General features: G+C 35.9%; 1 protein-coding gene across 1 annotated transcript; it reads right to left on the bottom strand.

Annotated features, from left to right (window-relative positions):
* Positions 1-643: 643 nt before the first annotated feature.
* Positions 644-8,411, bottom strand: CSN2 (casein beta). The gene is made up of 9 exons (XM_044224434.1): positions 8,363-8,411; positions 6,275-6,337; positions 5,473-5,499; positions 5,332-5,358; positions 4,042-4,065; positions 3,901-3,945; positions 2,005-2,595; positions 1,392-1,433; positions 644-676 (listed from the first exon to the last, which is right to left on the bottom strand). Exons 2-8 carry the CDS (start codon positions 6,323-6,325, stop codon positions 1,428-1,430), a joined length of 771 nt encoding a protein of 256 aa, XP_044080369.1. The 5' UTR covers positions 6,326-6,337; positions 8,363-8,411; the 3' UTR covers positions 644-676; positions 1,392-1,427.
* Between the last annotated feature and the right edge of the window lie 14,223 nt (positions 8,412-22,634).

The raw sequence follows: 22,634 nt of genomic DNA, 5'->3' as shown, positions 1-22,634 counted from the left end.
CCTACATGTGGCTGAGCTGTGAAATCAGCTTTTACATTTGAAGCTTTTTTTTTTTTTCCCCCCACAGTGACCATAAAATGTAACATCCAATACTGGGTATGATTGAGAGTGAAAGGCGCAAGTTACACGGTTTAACTTGGTAATGGGTGTAAACCGAGACTTTCTAGAGCAAACATGATATGTGACCACCCTCTTTTCCTCCACTTTTTGATATTCTTTACCATTCAATTCAAAACATCCTATTCAATTTCAGTTCCTCCATGGCTATGTTTAACACCAATAATCTGAAATTGACAATAATCTTAAGGCCAATTCAGTTTAAAAAATTATAATAAAGACAGAGAAACTTAAATATGCCTAAAGGATTAATTTATTGAAATGACTGGCTAGGAAATAGATACTTAAATAATAACAAACACAATTCCAGAACCTATACATATTTTTCCCAAGTTTAGGGTATTTCCAACTCAAAATTAAATTTTGATGTATTACTGAATTACAATTTGGAAAATGTAGTTTATGAGTCAAATTCAGATTAAGATGAATGCCATATAGTACATAAAATAAATAAAAGACAAATTTTTCATTTGTTTCCATGGAGATTCATACAAAAATGATCAATTTTGCTTTCAGGATGCCGAGTGAAAAGATGCCACATTTCCAGTCACAGTCAATTCTGTAGAATATAAAGAACATATAGAGTTTGTTATGTTACATACTGTAACTATCCCTCCTCATTTGTAATTTTGGTGTGATTAATTTGCAAGACAAATTTTGTTACAAATGCAAAATGTTGAGCCCAACCTTGGAGGCATATAAAAATTCCTGTATGACTAAATATCAGCTGATATTGGTTTAGTGAACTGTCTAGTCTATCATGATCACAGACAGAGTTGTATTTTATAAATCCCAAAGCTATATTCTCTCTTTTTAAACCTCGTACCTGAAATAATTAATTTTAGTTTGGCTAATGAATTAAAAGATAATGTGTACATTTTAAATGAGATTAAAAACAATTGAAGGTATGAAGCCCAAGTTAGAATGAGAATGAAAGTGATCTTTTAAAAAATCTCAAATACATTCACATAAAAAGTAGGAAATACTATTTTCAGTTTTTCCTAAAAAAAGATGACAATCAAGTATCAGAACATAGGCATTTGAATGCAAGCCAGTCAAATCTGTCAATAACACATAATTAAAATTTGATACATACTTTCAGGTCAGTAGATGCTAGTCAACCGTAAAGACATCCATGACACTTGGATCATTAATAAATAAGTTGGTATATTGATAAAGTTTGTCACTGTCTTGGACTTATCCAATAGGATGAAATGTAAAAAGATATTATCTATAAAAAGGTTCAGTCTAATCTCCAAATTCCCAAAACTTACCAAAAGTGAGGAGGGGACATTAACGTTGAAATTCTCTTAAATCTTAAAAGTAAAAAAAAAAAAATAAAAAAAAATAAAAAAAATAAATAAATATACAATTTGCATTTGACAAAGACACATTCCCTAAGAATTCTCTGAGAATGAAATAGTCATCTCAATTGTTTGCCATCATATGTACATGTCAAAAACATGATGTGAAATAAGGTATTTGTAGAATAGACACATACAAGGAAAACTTCGAAATTGTAGAAAATAATAAGCCTTCCTTATTTCAAGGCCAGACTATCAAGTTTAATTCCAGTTTAACAAGCCTTAATCAGAACCTCCTGAAATAATTTGTTCCCAATAGTATCTTCTACATAGAAGATCAGAATAATTATATCAGAATCTCTGCAGGTAGTCCCAGACATTGGGATTTTGGAGAGAACAAGTTTTACTACTACGTATTATGGATTATGTATGATCTATTATGTTGCTAGTATTGAGAATCACCAATCCAAACAAAGCGCTTTTAGATCCATTCATTATTCATTTATTCCTTCATTCTCACATTTCCTCTATCACCGTATTCACGTCATAAGTGAGAAAGTCGAATCAGTAAGTTTGGACTTACAAGAGCAGAGTTGTAAACTGGGGCAAGTGGTTGAGTCCGTGGATGGGCCTCACGAGAAGGCTCCTGGTACAGCAGAAAGGCTTGTAGGGGCACGTTTCTCTGGGGGACGGGCAGCACTTGCTGGGAAAGAGCCTGGACTTTGGACTGTGGGATGGACAGCAGGGGCTGAGCAGCAAGCATGGGAGTCTGAGGAAGAGGCTGGGGGATCTGCTGCATCAGGGGCTGGAGCAGAGGCAGAGGCAGAGGCAGAGGCTGAGGCATGGGCAGGGGCAGGGGCAGGGGCAGAGGCAGAAGCTGAGACTGGAGCTGAGCCAAGTGCAGATTTTCGGGATCAGCAAGATTCTGGATTTGGCTGTTCAAAAGGGGTGCTACTGGAGATTTCAGAAAGGGCATCGTTTTGCGTGTTGCAGCAATGTTCTCCTTAATTTGGGGGACCTGCACTATTTCGGGCTGAGGGAGAGGCAGCACCACAGCGGGCTGAGCAAGAGGCAGGACGTTCTGTGGAAGGATAGCAAAGGGGATGGGATCGGCATTAGGAAAGACTAGAGCCTGTTGCTGGGCAAGAGGGTGGATTTTATTCTGGCGTTCATCCTGGAAGGAAAGAAAAGAGTGTTTGGGTCCATGATTCAGTCGTCACAGTCATGTGTGATGATCTAAGCTACTGCCTTTTGAACAATCGTAATTGAGTGAAAAGAGGGAAGAAAAATCTTTCACTGATTTGATTAAGAGATTATTTTCAGTCAGGTAAAGAAGACTAGTGAGTAAAATGTTCACTGAGGGATGTCCCATTGCCTCACTCCCTTCATTGGTGAACCTACAGAACAAGCTGAAATCAGTGCCTGCAGCTTCCAAGACTTATTTCACCTTGTTCTGAATCGCCTAGATAGCTCTAGCTGTCCACTTCGGCCTTCATAGGCATGGACTCTTCAACATAATGTTTTGATAATAGAGCAAATCGTGCTCATATAATAAAGATCTATTTCAAGAGGCTGAGAGGGATTACTACAAGGTTTATTTGTTGTTGCTGCTGTTGATTTAATGAAAATTAAATCTTATTTTACAGCTTCATTCAAGGAGCTACTTAACACCAGCCAACTTCTAGCACTACTTCCCTTGGGAGAAGGTAGGTATTTTGAGTTTTTCAAGAGGCATCAATTTGTAAATTCACTTTGATTTAGGAAATATCGGCATAAGTCCCAAACAATACAACTTTATTGATAAACAGGGAAGTTGAAATATTACAATTAGATACATGTTACCACAAGTGTAATTTAATCAAATGAAGAAAGTTATGTTTTCAAAGAAAATTTTTAATTTTAAGCAAGCTCTACTACTTAATAACTGTGTGATACTGTCAGACAATTATGTACTCAATTGTTCTGTACCTCATTTCTTTCATCGGTATAATAGAAATTCTTTTAAGAACTTCATGTACTTGTAAATGTTAATATTGAACCTATAAAATGTTATATAAAATCATTGAATATTCACTGTCTGTCAGCTAATCAAACTGTGGGGTTAGGAATATTCTCAGTTTATAGAAAAGAAAATTAAGTATAGAGTAACTTGGGGCCAAAATTATACAGCTAACGAATGTGCCGGATTGCCTTCTCATTCTCTGTCATTGGAGTATCCATCTTGAGACTAAGGGGAACCTAGTTCCCCGGCTAGAAATGTAAGTAAATCAAGAATTATTCTTAGGTTTTTATTCTATACTCTGCAAATTGATTGTGAGTTTGAAAAATGCATTTATGTCTTAAAAATATTCTTCCTTTGTCAAATCTTAATCTCTTTACTGGTAATTTATTTTAATTATTAATTCTATAGCATGAACATGTACATATTTTATATATATTTCATAAAATTTTAGAAATATTCTTATCATGAATGAGTTACCTCTCTTTGCTGCTGTTCCTCACGCTTAATATTCTCAAGTCTCTGCTAAAAACCAAATCACATATAAAGAAATGTTACTGCCTATAAAAATTAAATGTAGGAAATTGTGAAAATAAGTACATTTAAATATGAAGGCGTTACCTTGTTGATGTGCGTGGTAGTTTCCTTCAGAAAATAAAAATAAAATTAGTTTTAGTTCTATGAATGTTCTTTATTTGTCAATACAAATCAGAAAATGAAGGCACATGATAGGTTAAAATGGACACCTGGTTTGATAATATTAAAAACTCAGGATAACTGCTTAAATTTAGATGTTGCAGTGTTCTGCATAAGCTTGATGTATAAAAGAAAAATGAATTCAGTTACATAAGAAAAGAAAATCAGTGAACATAGTACAAAAAGAGGTATTTAATAGATGCTAATTTTTCTCTATCACCATGCTCCTCTCCTAGGACAAAAAATGATTGCTAATATTCTATCTGATTCCAGGAGAAAAATATTCATTAAGAATATGAATTTTATCTTTTAATTCTTCTGATCATTCTTAGGTTGCTTATTATATTTATACTTCAAATTAATTATAGGAAGTAGATGCCTCCCTTAATGGTCTACAAGTATACTTGTACGGAGACAAAGTATACTGATGTACAATTTAACCAGCAGATAATGACGTATCCAAAAAGAGTGGTACCAGGAAAAATGCCTACATGATTCTCCCCAGCAGATTTAGGACTACACTACCTCTTGCCATGTCTTATTTTCTAACGTTATAAAATGTGTCCATTTGCACGTCTGCTCACATAGTCTGTTGCAAGCTCTTCACTGTGGACATCCCTCTTTTCCTTGGTACCACAGCTCCTAGTAAATGTCTGATCCACAGACAGCACTCAATAAATATCGGAATAGGGAATGAGGACAGGGTAAAGAGAGCTCAAGATAGAAAAGAAGACTGTACAGTTCTTTAAAAAGGGAAGGGGGTTTACGATGATGTAATTTCAAGTAGTACACCAACTTAGAAAGTGCTAGAATACTGAATTCTCCAGATATTTATTCTGTCCTTATATATATGCAATGGAAAAAAAATAATAGAAGTTTACATCAAAAACGTATGTCAGTGGGTACCTGGGTGGCTTAGTGGGTTAAACCTTTGCTTTCAGCTCAGGTCATGATCTCAGGGTCCTGGGATTGAGCCCTACATCAGACTCTCTGCTCAGCAGGGAACCTGCTTCTCCCTCTCTCTCTGCCTGCCTCTCTGCCTACTTGTGATCCCTCCCTCTCTGTCAAATAAATAAATAAAATCTTAAGAAAAAAAAAACTTATGTCAGAACAGAGCTGCTTTGATCTAACTGTCCTAATGTAACATCATAGAAAGATAACACAACATTTTACTGTTCCAAAACTGGGAAATTGCCTCTGAAAGCATTGTCTTACCTCGCTGCTGGAAAGGCTTTCCACAGTCTGTAAAGGAAAAAAACAAAAAAATAAAACAATCAACAACTGGCTTTCCCTAGACCATTACAGAAGGTTAATATTTTATTATTGGAAAAATTTTTGTGAATAAAAGCATCTTACCTCAGTGGATACAGTGAGTTCTTCCTTCTATAAAAGAAAAAAACAAAAAACACCATTTTGGTTTCCACAGGTAATTCATTATTAAACATCTTTCCTATTTAATTTGTATCTTCTTTATGCAGAGCTATCTATTTCACAAGTTTGAGAAATAAAAAAATTCTTATTGAGAGTCTTGAAAGGTAGTTGTTTTTATGTCTTTTATATTTAGTAACTTTATTGATATATTTTTATTTTATGTGAATAAACAGTTTTTTTAATAAACAGTTTTTGATGGGTAACAAGGTTATTTTACTTTGTTTTAAACAGTTTATTATGATTTCAAATATATTCTTGATTGTAATTATTGCCTGATACTCCATCCTCTCAATGTCTTTGGGTGGACACAAGTAGAATTGGTCCCAGTGCCATAAAGTAAGAGATACATATATTTTATTACTGGAATAAGGTACATTTATTTAGGTTACACCTGCCTTCAATCATATCTGTGGAATATTATTATTGCCATTTTTATATCTGTTTCTCTCTCTCTCTCTCTTTTTTTTTTTTTTTTTTTGGTCTGTTTACTTGTCTGTCCATTTGCTTTTCCTTTAGTAGCTGGTGGCACAGTAGTATAGAAAGCATTTGACCCAGATGTATGCCCCTACTGCACACTGTTGAAATAATGGATGAATATAAATGATTTTTTTTAGAAATGCAATGAATCTGTTGAAATTCTGCTTTACTTGTACTTTAACAATGTTGCCGGTGTTCTTCTCTAACATAGATATTCCATTATATCTTAATTATTTAGATATTTGCTTACCTCTCTTGCAAGAGCAAGAGCCACCAGGCAGGCAAGGATGAAGACCTTCATGGCTATCAAGTCCTGTCAATGAGAAAATGAAGGAACGGTAACATATTGGTCAATCTATTTTCTTATTTAGCTAGGATTACTTTCCTTGTAATGAAACTAAGGATAATACATAATAAAAATAACTGCATTTTAGAAAAAATACTAATAGAAACTTTATTAAATAGGCAGGGTCAAAGCCTACTACGGTTACATGCTCTTACATACCATTTTCATACTTCATGGCCAACCACTCAGATTTTTTCAGCCATCACATCTACCCTACCTCACTCTTTTTCATTTTATTCACAGCACTATGGTTGTTTGTTCGTTTTGTTTTGTTTTGAAAGACAGAAAAAAGTCATAAGTATTTACAGAAACATTTATTAGTTGTTTAATTTGTTCAAAAATATTTATTTAACACTTTTTATTGCCAGACATTGTCTAGGTGCTCGGATGATAGCAGCAAATAAAATATTAAGATTTTAGCCCTGATAAAGCATCAGTTCTATCTGGAGGCAATTCATCAAAGAAAACGTATACAAAGAAGATCATATTTTCTTTTTATCTTTTTTTTTTCTAAACCAAATGGTTTCCATAAATATTTTTTTAATTATTTCTCCTTATTTCCAATTAGAGATTTTCACTGGAGCATTTACTTTATTTCTTCCGCTTATCCAGATGCTCACCGATTGGTTTGTCTCCTCTGCATTTGTACGCATGACTCAGTCCACATCCCTGCACATCTAGTAATGCCTCCTCTCCCTTGTGCCACATAACTTTAGAGATCATAGACTGTATTTTTTCTCTGATTTCTTGATGATTTACAAAATATCAGATCCTCTTGACAAACCCTCACTCCAGGCCACCTCTTCTTGTAGTGTAACATAATACACACATTACCTTTTAAACTGAAATGTCCTAAATACTTGATTTTGTTGCACTTCTATAATTTCTTATACAACATAAGGTTTGTGCTACTAATATCACTTGGCATGCAATCTTCAATCTCAGATATTTATACTAAATTTCTGAACTAAAAATGTTTCATGAAAAATGTTCCTAATCCATCTGCAAAATCCATCTCCAATATTTGAAGCCTGAAGATTATGTTCTTTCTTTAGGAAAATATTTTTTTTTCCTAGATCTTTCTCATGGGTACTATGTAAATCTTAATTTTGCTTTGCCTAAGAACTCCATAAATTTTCAAATAATTTCTTATTGTCAGTACTCAAAAAAAAAAAAAAAGAATATACTATCTTATTAGAGGTCATTATGTGTAGGAAGGATCTCATTGCATTTTCTATATTTTATAATTAGCATTTTATATGCCAATCTTTTAGCCAGAACTTTATTTTTAACCAACAGATTCTAAAGTACTTTTCTTTCAAATAATCTTTTTCCTTTGCTTTTGTTTCCAAGTCATCTCTGTTTCATCTAAAATTTTCTTACAAAGTAAAACATTTTTTTCTTAACTTAATTCTGTATTTCATATGTCTATTTTGATATTTTGAACTATTATAAACCAAATAATAAAGCGGGATGTTGGGGACAATAAATAAGTTTAATGAATACATATTTCTGAAAAAAATTTATGAACATTTCAAGTAATACACATCCCCAACACATCTTGCAGTTTCTTGACTCAATATGCTCCCTTTACAACTACTGTGGGATAAAGATTTTCCATTAATTATTCATACCCTCAAATGATAATTTAAATATATCCTTTTTTTATTGTTGCTCTATATTTAACAAAATTGGAAGACTTATTAATTCAAAAAATAGATTTTTTAATATAGCCTAACTGGCCTTGTACTAAAAGAATAGTAATCATTGTTAATACATTTTTTAGACTCATAAACCTCATAGAGTCATAACTTTTACCAAATCTCTATAGACATTTCTATTTTTTTAATCTAAGTGCTGAAAATAGTGTCAGTACTACTTTAAATAATTTCAAAGACTATATTTTAAGTGGTTATTTTCTTCATATAACTCAGCCTCATTTGAAATAAAGGTGAAGAAAGAATACATCAAATTTCAATCTGAAATTCTTACCTGTTTTCCAAGGTGGAGGACAGGAAGTGAAGGAGAAGTAGATGATGGTTTGTCTGCTTTTGTGGTGGTTTATATACTGTATTTGGTGGTATGCTAATTTTGCAGTTTGAGATAAAATCAATAGTGAGCTTCAATTCCAAGAAGTTCACATGATTAGAATATGATTTCTGCCTATTATCTGTCCCCAGAAATTCTAGGGATTATTCAACAAGGGAGCAATTCACAAGCTAATAAAGGAAATCTGTCGAGGAAATGTAATTGTCTAATAATTAAAACAATGTCTGGAAGACATTGAGACTGGCCCAATCCCCAACTTATTAAATCTCTTTAGCACTTGGTGGGTCCTCAAGATCTTACTTGTGGGGAAATTCTATATGAACATCAGATACACAAAGGCTCCACAAAGGCCACAATTTCATGCAAACCTGAGCAGTTGCTAGTGTTTTATGCTGAAGTGGAGAAAAAGACAAGAGAACAGGTCCATGATGGTAGTTTAGTCATGTAAGACAAACTGCTTAGCTCCCAGGACGACCCGATTGTGCACAAATAAATTGTTCACATCCAACCAATACTCTGTACACAAGAAGAATAAACCTTCCTCTGTAATGAAACATCTCAGAAAAAGAATCTATCTGGATAGCTGATATAGTTAAAATTCTTGGTAAATCTGTTATAAAAATTTTCAAAATGTCATGGAGACTTACTTACTTGATAAATATCATCTTTTTCTATTTCAAGCATAATAATAATCTTTATTTTTTATACTTATGATCACCCCTGTTCCAGGCACTGTGCATTTTACAGACATTATCTTGTATAATCTTTACAAAATCATCATGGGCTCACTGTCTTTTCCAAATTTTTGTTGAAGAAATTAGGACAAGAGATTGAGTAACTTGTTCAAAATCATAGTTTGTGGATGGCAAAGATACCGTTTAAAACTAGATCTATCTGGTTACATGTATTTCTGTTTGATCATATGCAGCATTCATGGTTTAATTCCCTTTATAAATTCTGTTATAAAGTTTACCTTTCAATGTAGCATTTGTGCTTAAATGTATAGAATTTAATTATGCCTGAATTGGAGGAATAGAGCATTGGTGCTGAGTGTGGGCATGGAACTGGTCATTAAAGAGCTGCTATTTTGGTTAGACCTCAAAAGAATAAGTAGAATTTTTTTAAAAGATTTTATTTATTTATTTTTCACAGAGAAATATCACAAGCAGGCAGAGAGGCAGGCAGAGAGAGAGGAGGAAGTAGGCTCCCTGCAGGGCAGAGGGCCCCATGCAGGGCTCAGTCCCAGGACCTTGAGATCATGATCTAAGCCAAAGGCAGAGGCTTAACTCACTGAGCCACTTAGGTGCCCCAAGAATAAGTAGAATTTTAAGAGATGGTTAAATGTGAATAAAATATTTTGACTAAAGGACAGACAGGAGTTTGAAGAGACAAATACCAGGTTTGACGGGTTCTGTAGTTCAAGATAAACAGATGGTATAGAATAGAAGTTACTATTGCTGGGGTTTGATGGAGTTAGATCATAAGGCCTTTGAATTTCAATTATGCAGGGTGACATAATTCACTGGAAATGAGGGAAGACATTAGAGATTTGAAAGAAGGAAAGATTGTGAAATTTCTTGAATTTTATGATTTTATGAGAATATCTCAGGGTAACCTAGTAAAGGAGGTTATTATAGTAACGTGTTATTAACATGTTATTTCAATAGTCAAATATAGACATCATAATGACAGCTACTAGAAAGATGGTCCTGGACATCTTAGGCAATGAGAAGACAAATCTGTCATTAAAACATGAGAAATGTGAGAAATCTGGGAAATGAATACATAACATATGACTATGTGATTGAAAAGTTGGTTATATTTTAAACCAAGATAACAAACCAGCCTGAAATTAGAAAAGGTTAAACCTTGAACATTGTGAGTTTGAAGGTGTCCAGAAGGTACCGTCAGTTAAACGTGATGCTCAGAGTAGTCATAAGTACAATTGGAGAGATTTTTTGTTGTTGTTGTTCCAGAAAAAGGTTATTCCTTTGAATTCAAGTGAATTCAAGTGTTTCCTGTTATTCAGGGGCTGGTAGAACAAAAGGAAATAGGAAAAATACAAAGTATCAAGGAAAAGATAATAAAAGGTCATGGAAGTCATGGGAGGGAACAGCCAGAAGAAACAAGTGGAGTTAAGAGTGAAAAGGCAACACAGATGGGGACCATGGTAGAAACAAGGGGAAGGTTTTTGGGCACAGAGAGTCATTATCACTGAAACAATTGGGACGAACTGCAAGTGGCCAGGAAGCAAGTACTGTGGGGAGAATTAAAAGCAACATGTTTCTTTTGGGATTTTAGAAGAGGAAGTAAGGACACCCGTGGAAGGGTATCTGTAACAACAGGGACAAGCAGAATCACAGGAAGGTAATTTTTGGATAGAGATTTGTGGCTTAAAATAAAGAGGCCAATAGTGAGAAAGCTGAAAACCCCCAAAGGTGTGGGAATAAACGTGATGAAGCAAATTCCAGTAGTATTGGGGTCATGGCCAAAAGAATTAGGCCTGTACAAAATGTGCCAGTTTTCCTGAGAAAGGAGAAGAGGAGGAGAAGATGAGTCAATAAAATACATACTTTGAAATACAGGGCAGAGAACTTGAAATGAAATGATCTTAATTTTCCAGTGAGGTGGTGGATGGGAGGTAAACAGTGATGGGTTTAGGATATTTAAAAATGAAGAAAATTCTGGTTAATGTGAAAATGAAAAATGAAAAAAAAAGGCAAAAACCTAATGGCCTAATGAGAATAAGCAATGTCTAGAAGTACAGGCAAGAGGTTTTGACCAGAAGAGAATGCCAACAGTTCTAGAGAGGAACTTCCGAGTGATGGCTACTTCCAGAGGATAGTCATGCATGCAGGATTCTGAAGATAGGTGGGCATGGGTTTGCCGAAGGAAAAGAATGAAGTGTATTCCATATTAAATGTCTGTTTTTGCCAGGCATTTTGCTAGTTTCCAAGAATGCAACAGCAAATAAAAAGGTGTAATTTTTGTCCTGAAGGAGATAAGAGCCTTCATGGGAAAACAAATATGGAAACCCACTTATTATGAAATGTAATTTTTTTTAAAGATTTTAATTATTATTTTTGACAGAGAGATCACAAGCAGGTGGCAGAGAGGCAGGCAGAGAGAAACAGAGGGGGAAGCAGGCTCCCTGCTGAGCAGAGAGCCCAATGTGAGACTCAATCCCAGAATCCTGGGATCATGACCTGAGCCGAAGGCAGCGGCTTAACCCACTGAGCCACCCAGGCGCCCTGTAATAAATATTTTAATAAAGCTATCATAAGGTATAAGAGACACAAAGGAAATACCTAGTTCATTTTAGCCAATGGATGGGAGAATAGGTTAGAGCTGTGAGTCCTGAGCAGAATCTGGAAGCCAGATCAAGAGAAATTTGACCTGAGGACAGAAGAAAGCATTAGGTTGAAAGCAAAGGAAGAATGGAGCCTTGCATGTGAGAAATGAGTAACTACAACTTAATCAAGTAGTGAATCTGGGAAATGACGTGCAAGGAAAGCAGCAGATGGAGACAAGGACAGAGAAAGAGGAAGGGGTGAGGTACGGAAGGGCAAAGCATCCTGGACTCCCAAGGAAAATGAATTCTATTCTGTAGACAATGGGGATTTTTTTTTGAAGGGTTTTAGGTTGGAGGGTGACATTTAGAGAGAACTACTTCTAGAGAGCGAATGCTAACAGTACACATGTATGAAGATGAGATGCTCAGGTGTGCGCCCTTTTCTTTTGCAGTTCGTCAGTGTTTACCTGCTAACACTTGTGGAAGAACAGAAGATGGAAGGAAGAACGGAAACTGAAGCACGGAGAGGAGCAGGATTGCTGGAAGTACCACAGAAGAGTCTGAGGCAGGCCTCGAAAATGCGTAATATGGGGGCGCCTGGTGGCTCAGTGGGTTAAAGCCTCTGCCTTCAGCTCAGTTCATGATCTCAGGGTCCTGGGATCGAGCCCCGCATCAGGCTCTCTGCTCAGCAGGGAGCCTGCTTCCCTCTCTCTCTGCCTGCCTTTCTGCCTACTTGTGATCTCTGTCTGTCAAATAAATAAATAAAGTCTTAAAAAAATATACTTAATATGTACCTACTTACAAAAGAAGTCTTCAAATTTCTTTGCCTCTTTAATGGTTGCTTAGGTTCATAATGTACCTGTCTAATTGTGTATAACAGTACTTATTTTTTTAAAGATTTTATTTATTTATTTGTCAGAGAGAGAGCACAAGCAGGCAGAGTGGCAGGCAGAGAAGCACGCCCCCTGCTGGACAAGGAGCCCAATGCAGGACTCGATCCCAGGAGCCTGGGATCATGACCCAAGCGGAAGGCAGCGGCTTAACGCACTGAGGCACCCAGGCATCCCAACAGTACTTATTTTTACAATATTCTTTTATATCATTAATAGATAGCAGATATATTCAGGACTTAAGCACAGATAGATGCCCTTTACAAGTAAATGAGAGTGTATTAACCCAACAATAATGTAACTTAGATTCATATCATACTACATGTATGAGGGATGGGACCACTCCTGGTTGTTGTGTATGTTTTATATTGCTTAGAAAACTTAAGTCAATATCTACTATATATTTGAATTATTGAGCTAATATCCATTCTAAGGTTATATTCATATTGACCCAGGAGGAGGCTGTAAAAAGAAATGATGAAATGACCCCGGTGTCATAGGTCCAAGTAGAAAAGACCTTGGCTGGCCAGAGTGCTCTCCCATATTAGCCCTCAGCTGCCAAGGCCACTGGCAAAAAAGTGTAATTTCTAAGAAAAGGAATAAAAAAGCAAGCAGTCCATACTCACTCAACATTTCCTTTTTATTTTCTTAGCAATATGCTGGACATATTGTGCAATAAATACAGCTTTTCCCTGTAACTCTCCCTCACCAATTTTGAATTATAGTAGTCAGTATAGTTATGGACTCAACTGGGCCAGAAAAAAAGGCAAGTAATCAAGGAAATCACTAAAAATAAGCCAGAGAAAGAGTCTTGCCCAAGAAAAAATGGAAAAGCCAGAGATTTAAGATAAGCATCACGTGGTAAGCATCAGAACTCAATGAGAAGTAAGGAATGAAGTATCGTACGGACACCCCAAGCTTTCCCTATGCATAACTTAACAGTTGCCAGATACATAAAGTAAAACGAGAATTTCACCCACTGAAATTTTATGTGACAACCTTGGCCGAAGAGCGAGATACAATCAAAGCCAGATGTAGGCACCTGGCTGGCTTAGGCCATAGACTCTGCAATTCTGGATCTCAGGGTTGTGAGTTCAAGCCCCATGACCGGAGTGGAACGTGCTTAAACACAACACGAGCAAAACAAAAGCAAGATATAAAATGTCCTAGGACTATTTGTCATAAACAGAATTTGTTCAGCTAAAGTTCTTTCCTTTACTGGGTATGAATCTGAACTATGCAAGCATGAGATTTGGGTGAGGCATGAAGACCTGAAACCTTGTGAATAGCATCCTGAAGGAAGAAAATAGATTTTAAAAAAATGGGATAAAGAATACCGTACAGGGACCAAAAATGTTCAGAAAATAAGGACTGGAAGAAACTCTAGATATCATTTATATGATGTTTTAGATATAATTATAGGTGAGGAATCTTAGGACCTGAGAATTTGCATTATTTGCTCAGGATGCTACAGTTATTTAGAGATAAAGTTGATCCTAAAAATCTTTTTCCTTTGTAATATTTGAGAAACTGTTTAATAACTTCCAAATCACAGTCAGGGATGGGGGAAGGAAAATAAAATAGCAAGTAGTGTGGATTTGTATAATGATCTAGGTTTATGAACAATATAACATATAATTGGTTAACTCTAACAAATTATTAGGTAAGAATAGATATCTTAGCATTATTTATTTAGATGGAATATTTAAATTCTTTCCAAGAGATTATGAATATAAAAAAAAACTGTCTGTTGGGCTGCCTGGGTGGCTCAGTGGGTTAAGCCTCTGCCTTAGGCTCAGGTCATGATCTCAGGGTCCTGGGATCGAGTCCCGCATTGGGCTCTCCACTAGGCGGGGAGCCTGCTTCCTCCTCCTTCTCTCTTTCTCTCTCTCTCTCCCTCTCTGCCTGCCTCTCTGCCTACTTGTGATCTCTCTCTGTCAAATAAATAAAATCTTTAAAACAAAACAAAACAAAAAAACTGTCTGTCATTGCTCAGGCCAAAAACTACTAGTCATCTTTGACTCCTTTTTTTTTTTTTCACACCCAGATTTGATCCACTAGCAGATTCCTTTGGATTTGTTTTCTTTTTCTTTTTTGTTTTTTAAAGATTTACTTATTTATTTTAGAGGGGTAAGGGTAGAAAGAGAGGGAGAGAAATTAAAGCAGACTCCTTGCTGAGCTCAGAGCCTGACATGGAGTTGGATCTCCTGACCCTGAGATCATGACGAGCTAAAACCAAGAGTTGGGCCTTTAACCTATCGAGTACCCACTTTGGCTCCATTTTCAAATGCTATTCATTACCTCCAATGTTACCACTATGATCAAGCCACCATTATATCTTGCCTGAATTATAGAAACAGACTTTCAGATTGTCTTGCTGATTCTTCCTTTCAGGTTATTTTATAGGACAAGTCAAGGTGATGTTCTTAAATACAATTCACAGTATTTCACTCTATTACCATATACTTTTCCATTGATTTCCTGTCACTCTCAGATGAAAATCCAAAATCATTAAAATTACCTAAAATAACTTACTTCATCAGCCCCCCCCCACCCCGGATACTACTTTGACCTCATGTGCTGTATTTCCCATATACTTCCTGTTCTTTTCCTGCTGGCTTCTTTGCTATTCCTTGGGATCTAAGTGAGCTGCTCTACCTGAGACCTCTCTGCTAGCTGTTTTCTCAATCTAGAATTCTTAACCCCTTAAGAGTCTCTTATGGTTTGTTTCTCTCTCTTTTTTTTTTTTTCTTTTCTTTTTCCCCTTTCCCATATGTTCATCTGTTTTTTTTTCCAATTTATTTATTTTCAGAAAAACAGTATTCATTATTTTTTCACCACACCCAGTGCTCCATGCAATCCGTGCCCTCTATAATACCCACCACCTGGTACCCCAACCTCCCACCCCCCCCCCGCCACTTCAAACCCCTCAGATTGTTTTTCAGAGTCCATAGTCTCTCATGGTTCACCTCCCCTTCCAATTTTGTTCATCTGTTTTGTTTCTTAAATTCCACACATGAGTGAAATCATATGGTGATTGTCTTTCTCTGACTGACTTTTCATCTAACATAATACTGCCTTGATCCACCCACATCATTGCAAATGACAAAATTTCACTCTTTTGGGCTGAGCAGTAACCCACTATGTATACCACCTCTTTATCCATTCTTCAGTCCATGGACATTGGGCTCTCTCTATAGTTTGGCCATCGTTGATAATGCTGTAATAAACATCAGGGTGCATGTACCCCTTCAAATCAGTGATTTTTTAATCTTTTGGATAAATAACTATTAGTACAATTGCTGGGTTGTAGGGTAGTTCTATTTTTAACATTTTAAGGAAACCCCGTGCTGTTTTCCATAGTGGCTGCATCAGTTTGCATTCCCACCAACAGTGCAAGAGGGTTTTCCCTTCTCCGCCTCTTTGCCAACATCTGTGTTGTTAATTTTAGTCATTCTGACAGGTGTGAGATGGTATCTCAGTGTGGCTTTGATTTGTCTTCCCTGATGATAAGTAATATTGACCATCTGTCCATGTGTCTGTTAGCCATCTGGATTTTTTTTCAGAAAAGTGTCTATTCATGTCTTCTGCCTCTTTCTTAACTGGATTATTTGTTTTTTGGGTGTTGAGTTTGATGAGTTCTTTAGATTTTGAATATCTAATTCTATTGTATTAATTTAATTCACTCATTTGGTCTCTACAGTTCCTTGAATTTGTATTTTCTGACTTAGCATCTTTAATCCCCATAATAATATTTTCTATTATAAACATTATTGCTAAACTCTGCAATAACGTGTACACACATTATGTTTCTATTGTCATCTTATAGACATAAAAATTGAAGGCCAACATTATTTTTTCATTCTACAGTGCTAATAAGTAGTGGATATGAGTCCTATTGTATTATGTGGTTTGCCACTCAGGCAGGTAAGTGTTTATAATTGGTAGATGGTTACCAGGCTTCAGTTCATTCATGCAAATACTGAAGCACATTTATTTTTATAAGAATGCAATTTTATTACATAGCCAAATGTTTTTCAGATACATGTTCAGAGAAAATTAGAAAATACATCTGGGAAATTATTTTTGCCTATAGCCAGCTAAATTTATATACATAAGAAAGTGAGGCCAAGAGAGAATAAAAACTTCCTTGAAACACTGAACTAGATAATGGCAAAGGTAAGTCTGAATAAAAATATAATGTTATTAGTCAATATACATACTAACATTTTCATTTCCTTTTATCATGTTCTGAATCATCCTGTATAAAACATTCCTTAGAATATGTGAGTACAAAAATTGGGCAGAAAAATAATAGGTGATCATAGTAATTTCTTAGAATCCAAATGGGTAACTGATAGTTTAAACCACAAAACAACCATATTATGGAGAAACAAGGTTTAAACAGTGTTGAGATTATCCACTGCCTGGAGTTTTTGTCTTCCTTTCAGAAAACAAGGTGTATTTTTACATCTTTTCTCTCATACTTTTTACCTATGAAAAATGTCTATACAGCCAAATATTACTTAGCAGAAAAATACAAACAACATTTTTAAAGATACTAAAATATTTTTAAGAATTCTTTTTCTAATTAGCTTAATACTCTTATTTATCATTCTTTATCAGGTTTTTTCTTTTTTCCCAACAGAATTGATAAATAGAAACTAGAAGCAGTATTATATTCCAAGATCTTGCTTTTTGATGGCAGGGAATTCAAAATGAAGATTTTAGAAATTCAGGAAGCTTTTCATCTATAAAGCAGGGGGAAAAAATCAACTTTACAATAGTTTCATGTAGATAATACACATAATATATCTAGAACAGTCTAGAAGAATGGCAGATGCTCAAGGATTAATAGATATTTGCTTTATTTTTTAAACCAACATTTTTTTCTTTATCACTTTTTTTTAAATTTATTTATTTTTAGAAAAACAGTATTCATTATTTTTTCACCACACCCAGTGCTCCATGCAATCTGTGCCCTCTATATATACCCACCACCCCAACCTCCCACCGCCCCCGCCACTTCAAACCCCTCAGATTGTTTTTCAGAGTCCATAGTCTCTTGTGGTTCACCTCCCTATCCAATTTACCCCAACTCCCTTCTCTCTAACACCCCTTGTCCTCCATGCTATTTGTTATGCTCCACAAATAAGTGAAACCATATGATAATTGACTCTCTCTGCTTGACTTATTTCACTCAGCATAATCTCTTCCAGTCCCGTCCATGTTGCTATGAAAGTTGGGTATTCATCCTTTCTGATGGAGGCATAAAACTCCATAGTTAAACCAACATTTTAAGAATATTTCTTTGTCACTTTTTTCTTTTTTATTATTTATTTATTTATTTAAATTTTTTATTTAAATCCCTGTTAGTTAACATACAATGTAATACCGTTTTCAGGTATATAATTTAGTGATTCAACTCATACATACAATAACTAGTGCTCATCACGACAAATTCATTTAATTTTTTATAATACAGTCTATTTCATTAATATAAAGGAAATCTCTAACTATGGGCCTTCCTTGGAGCTGATGCGGGTTCAGTTCCAGATCAACACAATAGAGCAAATATTGAAATAGTAAGAGTCAAAATAGAGTCAAAGAGAACTTATTTGGTTTCCCAGTGCATATAAAATATAAAAGTTATGTTCATACTATGTTGGAGACTATTAAGTGTACAATAGTGTTATGTCTAAAAACCAAGGTACATAACAATAGTAACATCAAAGATCACTGATCACAAGTCATCATAACAAGTAATATATAATGGAAAAGTTTAAAATATTTCAAGAATTGCCAAAATGTGACCCAGAGACATGAAGAGAGTGAATACTGTTGAAAAAATGGCACCAATTGACACTTAATGCAGGGTTGCTATAAACTCTCAATTTTTAAAAAAGACAAAATATGGTGACATTTATAGAGGCACTTGAGTGCTCAGTCACTTAAGCATCTGACTCTTGATTTTGGCTTAGGTCACAATCTCATGGTTGTAGGATCAAGCCCTGCATCAGACTCAGGGGGGAGTCTGCCTAAGAGCTCTCTCCTCTCCCTCTGCCCCTTCCCCTGCTCTCACTCTGCCTCTCTCTAAAATAAATTAATCTTTGGGGGAAAACCATGCATATATATAATCGTATCAAAACAATCCAAATAATACACTATTTAGGAAAGAGAAATTATGCAGCTTACTGCTTAGAAACTATTTTGCAGTGCAACTCTTAATTTAGACAATTGAGTGCCTGTACTTTCACAGCCTCTAGTTTGTCTTAAGTATGGGTAACAAACATTTTAATTCTTTTAGGGGGAAAGATATAGCAGGTATAAGATAAAGGGGAGTAAAAACTACTTTTGCCATCATTTTCTAAGAACTTAATGTTGGATTTGTATATCAAGTATTAATATCAAGAAAATTATTTCAGGAGTGCCTGAGTGGCTCAGTTGGTTAATGGATTGCCTTCAGCTCAGGTCATGATCCCAGGGTCCTGGGATCAAGCCTCCCTCTCCCTCTGCGTGCAGCTCTGCCTCTTTGTCCTCGCCTCTCTCTCTCTCAAATAAATAAATAAATATTTTTTTAAAAAGAAAAGAAAATTATTTCAGCTTTCAACTTTGACTTTTGTTGAGAGGAGATAGTTGCTAAATGTTATTAACATATTATTTAATGAATAACATAAATGATAATACTAAGTGAAACACGTTTTTCCCGGGAATAGTTTTTACTAAAATAGTTTTTTACTAAAAATAGTTTTTACTATTATATCTAAAGTAGTTTAGTGTCTTAAGAGATGTTTACACACATACCATTCTCTATTTAAAACATGTGACAAGTTAATTAACTTCATTAAAATTCCAAAGACCCAAACAATTGCAAAAAGTAAGAAATGTATTAAAGAGAATAGGATTTACTCCAAATATAGAATTTTGAATATTTATATAGTAGACGACTTTGTAAATGAGCCTCAGTTAATGTTTCCTGGTAAAATATTGTGAAGGTCTTTCCCAGGAAATAAAAACAAACAAAACCCAGAAAGATTCAGGTTGGCTTTATGAATAAACCGAAAAATTAAATTCTTTCTTTTTTATTTCTATCTAGAACATTGAGGTCCCCTCCTCTACTGAGATAAAAAAGTTCATTAGCAATACAATTTTTAGCACCAAGTAACAGATACTGCATTCTGTGAAATTCAATACTCAGTTGTCAGAATGTATAGCAAATTTGGGGAGGGTATGCCAACAACACATGCTTCTAAATGTACCAGATCAGTTTGTCCATTGTCAGAATCCTTAAAATTTTCCCCTCTAATTTTCTGGAGGTCATTTAATAGTAGTGATGTTTTCACTCAAGCGGTCATGTTAAATATACCTTGTAAACAGAGACAAAGTATAAAACAAGACTCCTGGCTTTCTGCTTTCATTAAAGAGTTAATCCCAGGGACGCCTGGGTGGCGCAGTTGGTTGGACGACTGCCTTCAGCTCAGGGCGTGATCCTGGAGTCCGGGGATCGAGTCCCACATCGGGCTCCCAGCTCCATGGGGAGTCTGCTTCGCTCTCTGACCTTCTCCTCGCTCATGCTCTCTCTCTCACTCTCTCTCTCTCAAATAAATAAATAAAATCTTTAAAAAAAAAAAAAGAGTTAATCCCAATATCCCTGAAGGCGTTGTCTCATTTTTGTGCTTACATGCATTATCTCTAAAATAGAGGAAAGCAATCTGAAGAAAAATAAAAAATTTCCTCCCATAGTTCCTGCTAATTTTTGCAAAAAGAGCTTTAATTATTCCCACTGTGGCTCAGCCTAAGATGAGAATGAGTCAGTTCTCCAGAATATAACAAGTTAGTTACCTAGAAAAAAGATTGACTTTATGCTTTTAAAAACATTGAATTTATAGTATGCCCAACTTCACATGAGATAGGCAAAATGTGGTTAACCTGGAGTTTCCAGATAATGATCGTAGTTCTGTGTTTCTTTTGGGTATATGGAAAATAATGAGAAAGTAAGTCTTAAAAAGTTTTTTCCCGAAGCAATCTGCCAGCATTTTCTAGGAAGTATGTCATAACAAATTTAGATTACATAAGAATTTAAAGTAGGGTTTTTCCCTAACTAAAGAGGTAAAGGATCTATACTTGAGGAACTATAGAACACTCATGAAAGAAATTGAAGAAGACACAAAAAGATGGAAGACCATTCCATGCTCTTGGATCGGAAGAATAAACATTGTTAAAATGTCTATACTGCCTAGAGCAATCTATACTTTTAATGCCATTCCGATCAAAATTCCACCGGCATTCTTCAAAGAGCTGGAGCAAATAATCCAAAAATTTGTATGGAATCAGAAGAGACCCCGAATCGCTAAGGAAACGTTGAAAAACAAAAATAAAGCTGGCGGCATCACCTTACCTGATTTCAAGCTTTATTACAAAGCTGTGATCACCAAGACAGCATGGTACTGGCATAAAAACAGACACATAGACCAGTGGAACAGAGTAGAGAGCCCTGATATGGACCCTCAACTCTATGGTCAATTAATCTTCGACAAAACAGGAAAAAATATACAGTGGAAAAAAGACAGTCTCTTCAATAAATGGTGCTGGGAAAACTGGACAGCTATATGTAGAAGAATGAAACTCGACCATTCTCTTACACCGTACACAAAGATCAACTCAAAATGGATAAAAGACCTCAACGTGAGACAGGAATCTATCAGAATCTTAGAGGAGAACATAGGCAGTAATCTCTTCGATATCAGCCACAGCAACTTCTTTCAAGATACGTCTCCAAAGGCAAAGGAAACAAAAGCGAAAATAGACTTCTGGGACTTCATCAAAATCAAAAGCTTCTGCACAGCAAAGGAAACAGTCAAAAAAACAAAGAGGCAACCCACGGAATGGGAGAAGATATTTGCAAATGACAGTACAGACAAAAGGTTGATATCCAGGATCTATAATGAACTCCTCAAACTCAACCCACACGAAACAGACAAACACATCAAAAAATGGGCAGAAGATATGAACAGACACTTCTCCAATCAAGAAATACAAATGGCTATCAGACACATGAAAAAATGCTCATCATCATTAGCCCTCAGGGAGATTCAAATTAAAACCACATTGAGATATCACCTTACACCAGTTAGAATGGCCAAAATTAACAAAACAGGAAACAACATGTGTTGGAGAGGATGTGGAGAAAGGGGAGCCCTCTTACACTGTTGGTGGGAATGCAAGTTGGTGCAGCCTCTTTGGAGAGCGGTGTGGAGATTCCTCAGGAAATTGAAAATGGAGCTTCCCTACGGCCCTGCGGTTGCACTCCTGGGTGTTTACCCCAAGGATGCGGATGTTGTGAAGGGGGGGGCCATCTGTACCCCAATGTTTGTGGCAGCAATGGCCACGGTCGCCAAACTGTGGAGAGAGCCAGGATGCCCTTCAGCGGATGAATGGATGAGGAAGATGTGGTCCATATACACTATGGAGTATTATGCCTCCATCAGAAAGGACGAATATCCAACTTTTGTAGCAACATGGACGGGTCTGGAGGAGATTATGCTGAGTGAAATCAGTCAAGCAGAGAGAGTCAATTATCATGTGGTTTCACTCATGTGTGGAGCATGGCCAATAGCATGGAGGACAGGGGGCGTTAGAGAGTAGTGGGGAGTTTGGGTAAGTTGGAGGGGGAGGTGAACCATGGGAGACTATGGACTCTGAAGAACAGTCTGGGGGGTTTGAAGTGGCGGGGGGGTGGGAGGTTGGGGTACCAGGTGGTGGGTATTATGGAGGGCACGGCTTGCATGGAGCACTGGGTGTGGTGAAAGGATAATGAATATTGTTTTTCTGAAAATAAATAAATTGGGAAAAAAAAAAAATAAATAAATAAAGTAGGGGTTTTTTTTGTGTGTAGTTTCAGAGTTGTTTTACTAAATGTAATTTATTTTTATAGAAATAGAAGTGGGTCAGGAATGTGGACATATCTTCCCAGTGAGATAAATTTTTTTTTCATTATTCTTAATTTTTGATTTGGTGAGACGCATCTTATTCC

The sequence above is a fragment of the Neovison vison genome, chromosome 11 (assembly GCF_020171115.1).
Source record: "Neovison vison isolate M4711 chromosome 11, ASM_NN_V1, whole genome shotgun sequence".
Taxonomy (NCBI): Eukaryota; Metazoa; Chordata; class Mammalia; order Carnivora; family Mustelidae; genus Neogale; species Neogale vison.
The sequence above is the reverse complement of the archived record's forward strand: the minus strand, read 5'-3'. Positions and strand labels throughout refer to the sequence as shown.